Source organism: Anabas testudineus, chromosome 17, assembly GCF_900324465.2.
Source record: "Anabas testudineus chromosome 17, fAnaTes1.2, whole genome shotgun sequence".
Lineage (NCBI taxonomy): Eukaryota > Metazoa > Chordata > Actinopteri > Anabantiformes > Anabantidae > Anabas > Anabas testudineus.
In genome coordinates this window covers 22,109,066-22,125,651 of record NC_046626.1, presented here as the reverse complement: position 1 = coordinate 22,125,651, position 16,586 = coordinate 22,109,066, and the positions used below count along the sequence as shown (strand labels likewise).

The following is a 16,586-nucleotide window of genomic DNA, read 5'->3' as shown; positions in this document are numbered from 1 at the left end:
ACATCCGCCACAGGCTTCATGTCCTTGTTTGCCCCGTGAGGAAGAGGCAGTTTGCAGATACTCAGAACCTGACAGCAACTAAGTGTCCGTGTAGTGGACTAAAAAGTCATAATCCAGGGTCGTATGTTATAAAAACCAGTGATCCCGGTCTGATCTAGGAGGTTTAGAGGTTTTCAAGAAAGATAAATGTACAAGTTCTGGTTCTGCTGCTTTAGGGAATAAATACATGATCACTTACAGTTGGTGAGGTCGGGTGGAGCGAAGCTGTCGTTCATGAAGACACTGTTGGGTTTAGCCACTTTCAAGTAGACCACGTCAGGGGTGTTTTTCAAGGCAGTGACGGCGTGTTCGTGGGTCACCTCCTCCAGGCAAACGCTGTTCACCTGAGCACAGAGACGACAAATATCAGGCGTCTAAACACAAACTACAGATTACAAAGAATATGTTGGTCAAACATAAATCTGTTCTGACAAACACCATACTCCCCGGATGTTGTATTTACAGGCGTCAGTGAGTCACTAGTAATATGTGAGAGGAGGGAGGCTGTACAAGTGATAAATAAGGTTTGTGTCGGCACATTAATATAATGTTTGTGCCCATAAAAACATTTCCTGTGCGCAAAACGCCCTGTTGATATAACAGAAGCGTGACTGTTTGTTTACACACACACATTTACACATTTCTTAAACCATTTATATTTTATTTTATTTTCTTAAACCAATTCCAAACTAGCAGTTTGGATTTGGTTTTGATAAAATCAGAGCAGCTTCTGTTTCTTACAGCCAGCAGTTTGTCTCCGATTTGCAGCCGCCCGTCTTTATGTGCCGCTCCTCCTTCGATAATCTTGGTAACGTAGATGCTGTTGTCGCCTGGGATGTGCTGGTTCCCCACTCCGCCTGCTATACTGAAGCCAAGACCTGCAACACACAGGATCAGGACACAGCGTGAGTGGCAGCACTTACACAGGATAAACTGTGCGACTTACAGTTGATCATCCAGTCTTAACAAGCTGCTGCCAACTTAACACAGATCAGGCAAATAAATGCACAATAGCATATTTCTGGATGTTTCTGTGGAAACTGAGGCTCTGCTCCTGAGCCTGGTTTCTTGTCTGAATAATCGCGAAGCGCTGAGAGATTCAGATAAAAGCTCCTCAGCAAGCAGAGACAATCCAACAGAACATCCACACCATCTGTGCTGGCTTCTCGGGGAGCTGCAGGACGCTCAACAGGACGACATGAGCTTCAGCTTCAGGACAAACTGGAGAGATCTCCGCTTTAGTTTCTGGTTTTTCTCCCTGAATATTTCACACTACACACACGGCGTCACCTGTTCTGTCACCTTTAGGTCCTTTCACCAGTTTGATCTCCATCACTTTTTCTGAGACAGGTTTCCTCCTGCGGACGTAGAGTCGGACCAGAGAGCCGGCCTCCTTCAGAGCCTCCACGGCTCGGCTGTGAGTCACGTCCCGAACATCGACCTCGTTAACTCGCAGGATGACGTCGTTGACCCTGAAACACACACACACACACACACACCTGGCTGTCAGTTTCTCTACAGTCTGATACACCTGGTGGTTTTGGTCTGAACCAGTTCACTTCTGCTTTCTAAACCTAATTCAGAACTGATCATAACATAACATCCAAATAATAACGTCCTAAACTAAATAAAAGGCTTTTATTTACTTCATGTGTCCATTCAAACCTGGATGTTTTAGATATTACTGTACTGATATTACTCAAACTCACTTGTGTGGTTTATCATTTTTAGATCTGATATTTACAGACACCTGATTACAGTGTTGGTGTCCTGCAGCAGAAATAAGACAGATTCATTTTTCTGAGCTTTAATCGAACATCGTCTGTCTCTGTCTGTAACTGAGCTTTCAGACGGACAAATGAACCTCACTGATGATGAACTGGGTTCATGTTATTAGCAACCTGAGAGTGAGACAGAACCAACTGTTCCTCAGCCCACAGCCCATTATCACCGTCAGCACCTGGATCAGGTGTGTCAGACTTTCACTGCTGCATTATAAATGAAGCAGTGAGAGGCAGCGGGACGCTGCAGGAGGTTCTGGGTAACCAACGCCAGCTTTTACTGTGCACTCCTGTTCTGCTGAACCAGAACAGTTTATGAGAAGTAATGTCCAGTTTCAGAGCAGCATGTTGATTCATGTGGACTTTAATGAGTCTCAGGTCCAGCTTCACTTCTCCTTTAGCTCTGTTTTTGGTCTTTTTGGTCTCTGAAGGGAAACATCTGGACCTTGTGTGAGTGAATGTAAACGGATGAATGAGAGGCCTGTTGTCTGGGGATAAGCTGAATAGGTTCAGCACATCCATGAATTTATGATTCAGCTGCAGCTGTAAACAGGAAGGTGACGAGGAGCCAAAACAGTAAAGCGGAGCTGAAACTCATTATAAAGATCTAAAGTTGAGGGGAGCTGCAGATGATCAACATGAATACTGATATTTTATTACAGCTGCTTTAATTCAGTTCTAACCTGATCCAAACTCTGCGACAGGGACATTTGGAACAAAACTGTTTAAATAAGTTTTATTGTGAATAAAACCTGAGTTTGCAATTTGACAAAGTAAAAACTAAGTTGACTCATTTAGTTATTTTGACAGACGTTTACATCCAAAGCGACTTACAAGTGAGGTTGAGTCTAAACTGGGAGAATCTTTTGATCCACGGCCTGAATTTCACCTCACAGCTGTTTTGGGCTATTTAATCACAGTTCGTTTAGCAGCCGGGCTAACAGACATTTTGAATGGTTCCATTAACTGTGTCCCACTACCCCGGGATACTGGAGATATAAATTGAATGCAACCATCATAAATGTTCTCTGTTAATCCTGACGTGTTGAATTGTCTAATGTAAAAAATGTAGTTAACACAAAAGCTCTTCATGAGTCCTCAGTGTATACAGCAGCCAGAGAAAGTATGTGAACCTTCATTCAGATGGAGAAACCACGAAAGTGGTGTACTTGTGTCTCACCTGAGCCGTCCGTCCTGGGCGGCAGCTCCTCCAGGTATGACTTTGGTGATGAAGATACTGGGATCTTCACCGATGTGGGGGTTGTCTGTGCCGCCCGCGATGCTGAAGCCCAACCCAGAGTTTCCCTGGACATCAAACAGGTAATGACGGTGTTAAAGGAACAGTGAGGGATGTTTCACACTGGTCAAATGTGTGGAGCTTAAATAAATAATAAGAAAACAGATCAATCTCAACTCTTACTGACGTCTCTACTGTAGCTGTGGTGGGAACTAATTCAGCGGAAGATTAATCCACATTTGTGACGGTGAATGTGGGTCTGAGTCTAAATAAACTACAGTGTGTATTTATAGTAGTGAAGGAACACGTCTTCTTGTGCATACACATTAACTATTAGGAGACCTGACCAGATTTTAAACCTTCTGCAGTGCAGTGCAATATTTGGTTGCCAATTATCAAACCGCTGTAATAAACAGAGAGTTACGATGGTGTCTACAGACAGAATAACTGCAGTTCCTGTGAGACTCAGCTGGCTGAGATGGTTTTTATTCACGCTGCTTTGACAATAATTTACAGCTGAAGAAGCACAGCTGAATCAGGACAGAGAGATGATAACAATAAAAAAGATTTCACCACAGGCTGAGTTAAGGATTAAAACACAGCTGCACTAAATACAAAATGTGTGTTTGTCTGAGCAGATACACAAAACAAACAGCTGATTAATTATGTCCTCATTTCCCCAAAAATTCACTTCAGAAACTTGCAGCAGATTTGGGATCGAGACTCAAAGTAAAAAAGTAAAGTCCTGTGGGTTTAGAGATGACAGCGGTTGGAAAGTGCTAAAGTCACAGTACATAAAAGAAGTACGTCAAAGTCAAATTAACAGTATCTGATGCCAGGAGCGGGGCAGGGTGAACGCTCTGAGTTATGGACTGCAGTTCGTTTATGTGGCTCATAAAGACGTGTGAGAGTTACGGCGGGTTCATCCGCTAACAACATGGCTGTGATTCAAAGGGAAATAAAAAGGACGGCTGCTTGTCGTCTTACCCGCTCCAGCGTGATCTCCTCGTACTCATAATCAGCCTCCGTCCCGTTCACCTGCAAACACACAAGATTTATCAGCAACAAAGAGTCACTCACCTGCCAGGTGACTTTAATAAATCAACAGGAGGCAGCTGACAACACGTTAATAACGTTACGGATGTTTCACCTTCAGACTGTGGAGTCAGAGTAAAATAAAGTTTGTCAGTGGATCCATTTGTGAACTTTGTTTGTTGTCAACAAACGGATCCAGATCAACAACATGAGTTTACTTTATAATACAGTTAATGAGAGTAATCAAAGGTTCTTAACATCACACAGCGTCTCGATCACCACAGAGCCAATCAGCAGCCGGACAGCGGCACCAATTTAAACCGGTCCGACACTCAGGAACCTGCAGCTCATCAACACTAAACGAGTATTTCTGAGTATCATACAAGTATCTACACCGAGGGAGACAGTATGTACGGTACTGTATAATTTACTGTTGTTGAAATGGTCGTTATCTTTGTTCTAATTTTAATTTAAACTAAAACTTATTTTTGTTATTGCTCCTGTTGTATTTTTAGAAACTATAATATCTTTATTTTAGATCCACCACATGTTCTAACTCTGAACTCCTCGTCTGTCCTCCCTCCTCTGAAACTTTTCCTGAGTTTTTCCATTTTCTTCTTGTTAAAGATTTGTTTACTACATAAATAAATTAAAATTATTCTAATAACTTGACAGTGATGAAAGTTCAATATTTAAAAGCTGATGTTCAGAGAGCCGCTGGATTAGTTTTAGCTAGCTGTACCTAATAAAATCAGCTGTTTTACCATTTTATATCTTTGATGTCTACAGCTTCCATATTTTATATGTGTTGACGATGTGTAAACTTCCTCATGAACGATGAGCAGGTCTGATCCACAGCTGCAGGAAGAACCTGTGTTTGCTGCTATCATCCAGTTAATAATTCTAAGGGTTTTTATGGTTGTTCTCAATAAAGTCTTGAAAGATCAGAACTGTTTTGTGTTATTATTTTAGGCTCATTATGTTTGTTAGTACTCTTGACTTCAAGATCAGATCACGTTTTATGACAAATTAATGTACAAAACCATGTAATTCCAAAAGGTTCACATACTTTTTCTTGCCACTAAAAAGTGTGATATTATTGCTAAAATAATGTCACACTTCACTTTATCTTGTTTTTGGCTGCTGATAATTCTCCCCCCTGCTCTCCACAGAGAACTGACAGAAATAAACAATCAAATAATCAGCTCTTTATTTTCCATGTTTAATATTTGAACTCAAGCTAAATTAAATCAGGTTCTGATTATGTATTTTCTGCATTATTTAATTTTGATTAAAGGCTGAAGAGTGTTAGATTCATTTAATGTTTTTGTATTTGACCACGCTTGTCACTTGAACCTGCTTAGTCTTAGATAAAATACTGATGACGTGACATGAGAATGTAAATACTGTTGACGTACATTAACTGTGACCTTTTTTTATTTGCTGAATTTATGTATCAGCCTCCTAGTTTTCATCATCGTCATCATTAGAAAGGTGCAGCACAACAACCTCCAACATGGACACAAACACTGACCATTAGAGAAGCTGACGATCCAGCTATGACGCTAAACTGAATATTTACCTCAAATAAAAGACAAACGAACTTAAAGCACATGATGAAAAAAAAAAGTTTCCTTCGGAAAGCGTGTGAACTCACATATGGAGGTGTGTCCAGGCTGTCGGTGTTGACCACCACAGGGGGGGGATTGGCCTGAGGAGAGAAGACAGCGTCAGAGGAAGCATCTACTGTAAAACACCCGCCCCCCAAAATACCAATCACAGAACCTAGGTAACTTCCCTCAGTGCTCCACCCCCGCAAACACAACACACTGAACCCAAGCTGTCGGCCGTGCAGCAGATAAAAGGCAGCGCTGACATTACAGACCGACTCCGCTCATGATGCCACAGATAAGGATAAAACAGGAAGCCACTGGATTTGAGCAGAGATTAGTGAGGACACAGAGATACGTACGTGGTGGCATTTCACACTGCAGAAGATGCAGTTCTGAAGCATGAAGCCTGAAATGAATCGAATCCTGAGGACGGACAAGCTGCTCCTTCACCTCTCCTTCTCCTAGCTTTAAACTCTCTGCCTCGCTCACTCGCTCGCTCTCTGAGCATCTGCCTCAATCCCTCGCTCACTTTCTGCCCGGGAGGAGCCAGATGGGCTCTTAAAAGTCAAATGGGGGAAGTGTGGCATTTCTCCCACCGCTCCTATCTCTAATCTGCTCACTTCATCAGGGCCACAGCTGGACGGCAGCAGACATGGAAGCAAACTGTACGCAGTGACAGCAGCAGAAGGTGGAGCAGCCAAACAAAAGATAAACCTATAGATGGATGGAAAAAAATAAAAATAAAACACCTGTGACGTCGGAGGGATGATGGTGGTCTCGGCCGGGATTGGCGAGATTGGGATCACGGGGATTATGGGAGAGGAAGGCGGGGCGGCCTCAGCCTGCTGAACAATAGCATGGTGAGGGGTCAGAGGTTAGACAAACACAGTGCAGCACAGATGAACAGCAGGAGGAGGAGGAGTGAGGATGAAGGAGGATGTGTGCATGTGGATGTTGACTGACAGGTGTTCTGTACTGTGTACCTGAGGGGCGGGGTTTGACACACAGGACAGGACCACAGAGAGTCAGGGAGGTCGGCCAATCACAGGAGGATGTTTAGTGATTGACAGATCCCCCTGACACTTTTTGGACAATCCTGATGTGAGAAACCCCGCCCATCTGAGAAACTCTGCTGCTCATTTGTATCTGAAACAGGTCGAAGTTTGTGTGTGTGTGTGTGTGTGTGTGTGTGTGTGTGTGTGTCAAAGGTCACGGTCAGACATCTATACCAAAAAGTCCAGAATTACCACTTATTACACTGCTAGGAGTAGAGTTCCCCTCTGCAGTAAAATGTCCAATATGACTCGTTCATACACAGCTTCATCAGAGGGTTCAGACCCGTTCAGACTATTTTACTTACAGTTATTAATTCAATATAATTTGGTTATAAGATAGATAAACTGAGATGATTAACGGAGCAGAAAATAAACAAGTTGTGCTGCACAAAAAACTATTGAATTAAATTAAAATCTTAATCAGAAAAGAAAGTAGTAACTAAAACAAAATGTAGTAAAAAAAAGTAAAAAGTACACAGGCCTCCCTGTATTTGTGTAAATGTTATGTTATGTTCTACTATTGTATGTTACAACCCTCAGGAAGCACTTTATCATGTAGAACTGAACTAATCTGGTGAAACTGTTCAGACTTTAAAGTGAGAGCTACCTTCGTATTACTGTCACAGCAGAATCTGTGATGGTACAAATCTTTTAATGCCTCATTCATCATCCTCATCGTCATCAAGCACTACAAGTCTGCACTGATAGAAATGACATAAATCCAGTTCTGAAGCCTCTAAATTTACCACAACACACAGAACAAATTAAAGGTAGTGATGGGAAGGATCCCTAAGAGTTTTATGGGTTTACAGACAGAGTCATGTAATCCCTTCATATTTACATGTGGTATTATTTATTTATGTGCAGTCAGAGTTCACTGGACCCTAAAATCCATCATGTAGAACCACGAAGCTGCTTCATTCATTCACATCTACCTTCACATCACACATTAAACCATTCATTCATTAAAGTGATGGATGGTTTTACTTCGGAGCGTTGGGGATCAGGACTCTGTGCCAAGCAAAATAATAACGAGATTCCGTAGAGACCATTAACCTACTACTCTCCCAATTATTTAGGAAGCCAAATCCTCCATGTGCGGACAGATGTCAGATTGTACCGTTGCACATAAACGTACGTTTCAAACCCCTGTTCTCACACATGACACCAAAATAAAGCGTGAGTGTGACGCGGCTTTCAACACTGTGACCTCTATTATGCAAAAGCAAGACCTCATGAAGCTGCCGGCAGAAAGCGCCGCTCTGCTGCGTAGAGGCTTAGTTGTTGTGCTGCTGCAGCAGAACGCGGAGCCCATGGAAAACCAGCAGCCACTAAAATTAGCCCCTGTCCATCGACCACATTGATCCGGCAGCCCTACATCTGGAGCGCTGCTGCGAAAGCCACTGACAATGGGGCTTAATTGCTCCCGAAGAAAACAAAGCGATTGGACAAACGCAGCAACACACAGAGGACAGAGTGTATGTTTGAATGTAACAGCACTGACGGCTGCGAGTGGGCGCTCCTGTCTATGGTGGATCTCTGAGGTAATCAGCTGAGAGAACACAGACAAATGAGCTCATGGTGACGAAGGCCATGATCAGAACTACTGACCCCAACCCATCTGCTCAAACTATCTGTCAATTAGTCAATTAGTCAATCGGCAGCAGCACAGTTTCACCATTGACTGTTTACTTAGCAAAGTACCAAAAGTTCCTCTGGTTCATCTGATAGAAAACTGAAAATCTTTGGGATTTGAGCCCCTGGTCAGACAAACAGCACCTGAAAACATCACCTTTAGTCCAGGTAAACTAGGACGAGCATGTTTCCTCACTGACATCTCACAGACTAAATGATGACAACTTTAAATACATAATTACAACCTGATCTACAGTGAACTATACGTTTTATGTCACTACAAAAACATTAGCAACATTAGCAGGTTTAACATTTGCATTTGTCATTTTTGCAGTTACAGAGCTCCACTGGGTTTGCTGACTGTAAATTAGACACCTTTAAACACTTCACCCCCCTTTTCAGTAACCTTGTCGACTGTAGCTTCGGCATTTCTCTACTGACACATCTTGTTCTTCATTAGCCAACGTGAAATTAAAAAAGCTAATTCATTTATAAAAATACTAAATTATTAAATGAGAATCTGAAAACTGAGGGTGATGTAGACAAATGAAGGTTTGGTTTTCAGCTGCAGGGACACAGCAGATGTCATGACAACAGAGTCGCACACGGACGGTCGGTATTGATTCTCCATAAAGCGACACAAACGTCCTCCTGCCACGCCACCGGACATGTACGGCCACATTCATTTTTAACTGAGACAACCCTCATCAGTTTGAAGTGCAGAGGTCACGACATCAGCGTAACACTTGACATGGATGCTGGTGGAGCGATGGGTCCGAGTTTCAGAACCAGAACAGAACTTTTTCAGTGTGTTTGCACACATCAGGGCGTCTTACTAACAAGTCCAACAGATAAAATGTTTTAACTGAGACAAAATACAAACTCGTTGATGCTTAAGTCTCACAAACCTTCATCAAATCAAGTACACATGATTACAAACCTGACATCATTCAGAGCCAACTTCTGTTAATCGAACTACAAACTATGTGACAAAGCCTCAGAACTAGTAACAGGTCCAGGTCCCGGCCCTACCTGTTACTCTACACTTAGACTCTAGTGACAACAGTAACACTTTTGTCTTCTTCGAACCAGAAAGCACAAAAGTGTCCAGCTTCAAACAGACCCACACCCTGACGTTGATGGTGAGGTACCTTACTGAAGGCGAAGGGCACCCAGGTTATCTGTAGCCTGTTGGCTGCATGGCTGCTGTTGATGACTTTGGCTGTACTCTTGGTCGGGCTTTTCTTGACACTGTCTCGTAGGTTGAGGAATCGACTGCGAGCTCGGCAGGACGCCGGCACGGTGCAGGCAGTAAAAGTTGACAGAGACGAGTAAACCTGTGGACGACTCGGCTGCTGCTGCTGCTGCTGCTGTCGGTGGAGCTCGATGGCATGCTGCCTCTGGAGAGGATGAAGGTGGGCGATGGACTCCTGTAGGCTGATGTTGACTGGTGAAAGCTTCTTCTCAGAGCCATTTGTGGCCTTGGAGGCGAAGTCCTGCCGGGGGTAATGTGTGGTCATCTTCCTGGAGGAGATTCCCAGTTGTAGGAGGTTAAATAATAAATGACAGATGGTTCCTTTAGATCTGGATAAGCTTGTTAAGGGGCTCGTCAGCCTTGATGTGATGGCAACAGATCCAACCTCAATCCTGTTACTCCAGCTCCACCACAGCGAAATAAAACCCCCTCTTTTCGTTCTCCGTTCACCCCTCCCTGTTCAGTTGCTCTTTCTCTGTGACACCCTCCCTCTTGTCTTCCCTCATTCTCCTGCCAATTAATCGGCTTCAGTGAGCGAGGCACATGTCAGCACGAGGGGGGGCGGCTCCACTCGCAGCATGAATAATCGATGACGCCCCCGGATTCAGACATAGCGACATTCATGTCAGCGTCAGCAGCGCTGGGCGGGGAGGGGGGTGCAAAGAGGACTCCTGGATAGAGGCAGCAGACAGGAAGCTGCAGCTTTCACTTGGATATTCTCTGCAGTGGCTTTAAGCCTTTGCTGAAGATAAAAGCTTGACAGTCGTCGCAGCCTGTTCAGGACTGAAACATGGCGGCTGCTGCTGCTGATGGGCCGTTTCTTTTTTCTCTGTGCTGCATAAATAGCTGGAAGTGAAAAATGAGCAGAATCTCTTCAAAAGTAAAACAAAAACTGATGACTGACAAAACAACAGTCTGAAAATTCAACTAAACGCTGGCACTCAAAGATAAAACATGGACACGGTTGACTTTAGTCAGTGTACACAGACCAGAAACTGAACTGAAATGATAAGACAGAAAAATTAAACACTGCCTATACGAGCTGAACATACTTTTCATATTGGACATATACAGACCAGCTGGTTTGTTCACTCAGCTGCTGACTTCATGCATCCTGATATTTTGCCTCCATAGGTCAGGACTTAACTGCACGTGATGTAAACGTACAAGCTCTGAAACACGGGATGTATATTTTTATACTCAAATATCTAAACATGCATATATTTAGACTTTAATAAAAGTACTATCCTCTTATAGTATTTGCACTAAACACACATTAAACAATAACCAGTTCTACATTGAACTGATTGGGTTATTGTAATAAGTGATACTTCACTATATGAACGTTTATGTTGGATAAATTATGAATGGACAAATGGTGGGAGGAGCGTTTCCAGATCTTTCAGTCAATACCCCGACTGATCAACGACTCACTGAGACAAATGAGAGAGCTGTAACATCACAAATTTGACAATTAACCAGTCAGCAAACAATAACTTCAGTCCCTGAACACATCGTCTCCATTCATTTTCGTAATGGTACAGAGATGACTGGAAAATATAGTGATCTGCATTCTGCTCTGATCATGTCCAGTGCTGCATTGTTTTTTATTTATTCAACTGTCAAGTGAACAATAAAACAGGTCACAGTCACTGTGGAGCAGCAGGAATTTAGAAACGGAGCAACATGATTTATGACAACAGGAACACAAACGCAGCATTTAGAGGACAAATCAATACAACAAACTGTGCAGAACACTGAGCGGTCAGTTTATTAGGTACACCAAGCTAAAACAGTCCATTCACGAAGGTGATAACGTTTGACAGTGCTGCAGTTTGTGCTGCTGTTCTGCTTTGTCGTGCCTTTCTAATTATGTCTCTCTCTTTTTTATTAAAGGCCAGACCGAACAACAGAAACACGTCTCTACAGGGCAACAGCAACACAAACTGCAGCCTGTGAAATAGTCACACAGTTCAATCAGGGCCTCACTGAAACACTTTAAACAAACACTGAGCACTTTCCTTCTGAAGGAGGATTTATTGAAGGACTGTTATGTAGGTCTGAAATAGGTTCAGCTTGTGCCCCTAATAAACTGCCAGCAGCGTGAAAACCTGGTCAAAGAGTTTGAGTACGTCCAAGTCAGAGCTGCACACTGAGACCTTCGCACTGCTCTGTCCTCACAGCCAGTGTTTTAGGATAAAATGTGACTCCATGCAATCAAGGTGAGCAGTGAACAGCACCAAGTACCCTCTGTAGATTAGTGCCTGAACTCTGCTGCTATGTGTCTGTAGCTCCACCTACAGGCCACACAAATCAACGCACAACTAAAACCCCCATCACTGTCAACATAATACAGTTTACAAAGCAGAAATACAAGCAGCCGTGCTAATAAGGCCAGAAATCAGGCTTTTAAATGTCAGTATTGTGGGTGGTATTAGTATAAACCTCTATCTTAAACCATAGAGAAGTGGCTGTGGTGGATTAATAAAATTAATGTGCAAATTTATGCAGCAGGGGCTCCAAAATCTGATCTTTTAATCAGATGAGGCCAACTGGTTGATGAAGCTTCTATCACAGTCTCTTCTTTAAAAGGGAATTATGTTTATTTATTATCTTTACTGCTTATTTTTTAAGTCTTTTTACATTTTCTGTCTCACTTTGCATTAATTGTCTTAGGGTTAGTCATCTGTAAGTTAATTTAAATTCAGGAAGTTTTATCTAAAGGTTCACCTAGATGGAGTATTAGCACCAGGAAGACTTTTTTTTAATTTTATTTTGCATTTCAAAAATAAAGTCAGAATGTTGAGATTAAAACTGACAAAGAACAATTTCACTAGTTCATCTACACAGGGCATTTTGTAGAAGAACACAGTTTGTACTAAAGGTTCAGCAAATGTTCAGTCAGCATGTTATAATGTTGTACTTCGTCAACCTGATCAAGAATCAAACTGATTTCTACGACTGTCGCTAAAGTTTCTTTGTCAATATGTTTAAATATTCTTGAATTTATTTAAAATGTTAATAACAATAAACAGAACTATCAAATTAAACACCAAGTTATCTCCTCACTGTGAGTCTGATGTCTCCAGATGTTGTCCAGCAAACTAACAGAAACATGCTGCGACCTCGTCACACATTCTCAGTCCCATTCACACCAAATGCTGCAAACTACGATCACTTCTGCCAACAACAGGATGCACCAAACTGTAATCACAGAGTAAAAATTGGAGGGGTTGTACAAAACAGCAGCAAGTGACAGCTGCTTTATCTGTTGCAGCTGGTTATGAAACCAAAGACAGCAACAATTCATAAATTCAAGGAGACAACAGCAGCAGCCACAGAATCCAACAGAACAGCAACATGATCCATGAAACAAGCAGATTTTAACACAAGTAAAACTAAAAAATGCAAAATCCCATTTAAAATCTAACAAAACCAAACTGTACAGCCATGCAGGGTGCACACAAACTGTCCTCTACAGATTTATCATTACATTCCTATAGCACATGATGGACACGGCTCAAAAAGCATTTTCAACTAGAGGAAAAACACGAGGAAGGCCGTGACATGACAAAGTCAAGTGAGCAACGTTTATAGGAATAAAAGAGGTGCCATGTTCCCAGTCCAGATGTTTTACTCTTTAAACCAGCGGTAGGTTTAATTTATCTGATGGACAGAGGTCAGCATAAGAAACGTGGAATGCTAAGCAGCACTTCTGAACACCTGGCTGATTACACATAAGGGTTGATTGTACAGTCTCTGTACTGCAATCACTAAATCTTTTTATCTCATCAGTAAATCCAATAATTGAAATCTTAAAACTTCTTGTCTAAACTAGTGGACATTGCTGTGTTTAACCCATTAAATTAAGACAAAGTCAAAATCAATCGGTTACATTCATGATATAAAATTAATTAATTAAAAACTGATGAGATGTGTTGACTTTATCTGTACAGGTGGATCTTTAGCCTGTTTCTTCTGAGCTGGCGGTGATATGTTTCACAGCTCATTAACCTGCAGTGGGCTGCAGGTGGAGAAGCACCGCTGTCGACATGAGCCATGCCTGGCAGGACACCAGATGGATTACAGTCATGAATCTGAGCTCAGAATCACATCAACCCTGCAGATTGTCTTCTGTGACAGAGTTCAGATGATTTCCAATCCAGCATGAAGGAATACAACCGCCAACTCATCTTACTCTTACTGGCTCTACCAACAGAACAACATGAGGAGGAAGGAGATGGGACAATTAAGGCAAAGCTTAGATTTTAGTATCAACTCGGGTTGAAACAGTCATGAAACGGGTCCAGTTCCAGTTTCTCAGGGGTGAAATGTTTCAGGAGTAAAATCATTTTTCTAATAGACAAAGTATAAAGTCTGGACATCAAACTCAGAAAATCAGCTGGAAACATCTGGTTCTTTGGGTAAAACAAGTCAAATGCAGAATAAGAACAAGCCTGAGGGGTTTAAAACTCAAGTGGAAAAGCCAACTACTACTCCCACAGTGCATTTAACACATATCCAAAGACCAACAAGCTGACGGCGAAGCTAAAGATTAACCTCTGTAGATGACCTTAGCTGACTCTGTGAGCTCTCTATCCTTATTTGTATAAGTATAGATTATCTAGGACACTCCTGTGTTTCACTGTTGTGGAGCATTAAAGGAACAGATTCATTATTTTTCAAACTTCTCTTCAAACATAGTGAGGTGTCCAGATGAAGATTTGTTGATAGGTGAAATCAACACCATGAGCCTAATGCTTTTCCAAGACATTTATAGTTATTAAGGTTTTTGTATGTATGTTTTTGTATGTCAGTGACATACATCATCATCATCACCATCATCATCACCTTTTAAAGTTGATATGTTAAATAGTTGTTATTTCCACATCCAGCAGTTAGAAAGCCTCATAATTCAACATCATTCATGTGGACTGATGTTTGTGTCCTGACAAATCTCTTCTAGTCTGGTTTTGGTGTCCATCAACTCCTGACAGGACTATCTGGGTCTTTAGCTGCTAATTGCTCCACTGTGTTAACCAACTGGTCTGAAACTGCGTCTGTCTGATGTTTGGTGGTGGGCAGGTCGTGGACAGTGGCTGCTTATGTTTAAACAGCTGCTTCCTGGTCACAAAAGACACAGTGAGAGTGAATCCAAAGAGTGAAGACGTTTCAGGACACAATGAGCTGACTCACATAAAGTTCCGTAAATGAACCCATCCTAATAATTAGAAGAAAACATGTGCATGTTTGAGTCAAACAGGGAGGTGGTGGGGTAGCGCTGCGTGTCAGGAGCCTGGAGGTTGCTAGGCAACGCCGGGGAAGGCATGTGCTACTGCAGGGGTTCCTCACATCTGCCCAGAACATGATGCTGCTGTTTATGCAGGTAAATCTCTTCACGTCGACACGCTGCCTCATTCATGCCGAGATTTAATTTATGAAAAGCTGAACTAGCGACAGAATACGGAACCAAACCCGACATCAACAAAAACACTTCTACGGTGTGAGAGGGGGGAGAGTCCAGCTCGTTCTTATTATCTGATGCGACCCACAGTTGCTGAAAGCTCTGGAACGTTCAGCAGCTCTGCGTGTGTCAGCGTGTGTGAAATGACTCCTCAACATTTAACGACACACATCTCACATTTACACGTCAGGCGCTGACACATTTTGCTCCAGCGTAATAACCTGCTCCCAACTGCTGCAGCCTTATCAACAAATCACCTCAGATCTCAAACACCACACACACTCAGAGAACACACACAGTTGTCACGCTTTCAAAATTTTATGCGCTGATGATGATTAACACTAAATCACTTCGATGTGAGACTGTGGAGGAGGACGTTTTAAACCTGTGGTGATGAATTTAACCAGATGTGAAGGTTTCTGCACGAACCCTCATCCAGCACATGACGCAGCAGCAGCAACTTTTCCACATCTGCCTCATTCAGCAGCATCGCATCCAGACTGATCAATACGTTTACAACAACACACACAGCAGGCAGAGTAGTGCAGGATCTTATGCACAATGTAGAAAATGACTCATGCTACACGATACAGCAACCCCCACCTATCTCCCCACCTTATTATTTTCTTATGTGTGGGGAGGTGGGGGTGACCTACCAGTAGGCGCCGGTGGAGCCGCTTGGTTCTCCTCAGGGTGCCCATGATGCGGCGACCCATCTTTTTAGCGTACCACACAGAGTTGAGCATGCTGCTTGTTGCTGCTGCTGCTGTTATGAAGGTGGAAGTGGCGTGTCGCCTCCTCTGCGCCTCCACTCGCTCCTGCTGCAGGCTGCAGGGTGGCGGAGGTGGTGCTGGCTGGAGAGCAGACGATGGGAGGGGGGCTTCACTCCACCTTGTGTTCCCCCCACTCCATCCTCCTTTTCTCCGTTTTCTTCTCTTCCTCACATATAAACACAGAGAAGCTGCAGAGGAGCTGATGGAGGAGGTGATGGAGGTGAGCAGATGCTGCTTCCAGCAGGTGCTGAGACGCACTGAGGTCGTCCTCTTCTCAGTTATCAGCAGTGGTGGTAGATGTTATCCGGTAAACAGGTCATCAGACGCTGGACCTGACGGAAAAAAGAGAGGGAGGATCCTAGTGTTGGGGGGGTGTCAACCTGCAGGGGTGAGAGAGCATCCCATAGCAGACGGAGAGAGAGCAGCCGGTCGGCCAGCCTCCGTCTGTCTGAGGCAGACAGCAACAACAGACTGCAGGGCTGACGAGAGGACGTTGAGTGTGTGTGTTTAAAGAGAGCGCAGGCAGCGAGGAAGTTAGTCCTCTGATCTCTCTGCAGTCTGGAAACACAGAAGCTCCTCCCTTCTCCTCCTCCTCATCTCTCCTGGTTCTCGGTTCATGGTGGGTTTGGTCCAGTTGACCTTTGTCCTACTTCAGTCCTTTAAGTCCCCTTCCAAATGTGAGTCAGCACAGGAAAGTCG

At 43.1% G+C, this 16,586-nt stretch overlaps 1 protein-coding gene across 10 annotated transcripts in view; it reads right to left on the bottom strand.

Annotated features, from left to right (window-relative positions):
* The window catches only part of LOC113171598 (disks large homolog 1-like), an 84,471-nt gene that overhangs the window by 10,396 nt on the left and 57,489 nt on the right, over positions 1-16,586 (bottom strand). For 5 of the 10 annotated variants that reach the window (XM_026374065.2, XM_026374059.2, XM_033326409.1 and 2 more), the window contains 7 exons: positions 6,455-6,550; positions 5,750-5,803; positions 4,045-4,095; positions 3,001-3,125; positions 1,342-1,511; positions 781-917; positions 239-383 (listed from right to left, as the gene is read on the bottom strand). In XM_026374065.2, coding sequence (XP_026229850.1) covers positions 239-383; positions 781-917; positions 1,342-1,511; positions 3,001-3,125; positions 4,045-4,095; positions 5,750-5,803; positions 6,455-6,550 — 778 coding nt within the window. Of the gene's footprint in view, positions 1-238; positions 384-780; positions 918-1,329; positions 1,512-3,000; positions 3,126-4,044; positions 4,096-5,749; positions 5,804-6,454; positions 6,551-16,586 lie in introns of all 10 variants that reach the window. The other 5 variants (XM_026374058.2, XM_026374060.2, XM_026374062.2 and 2 more) reach the window with 2 other exon arrangements.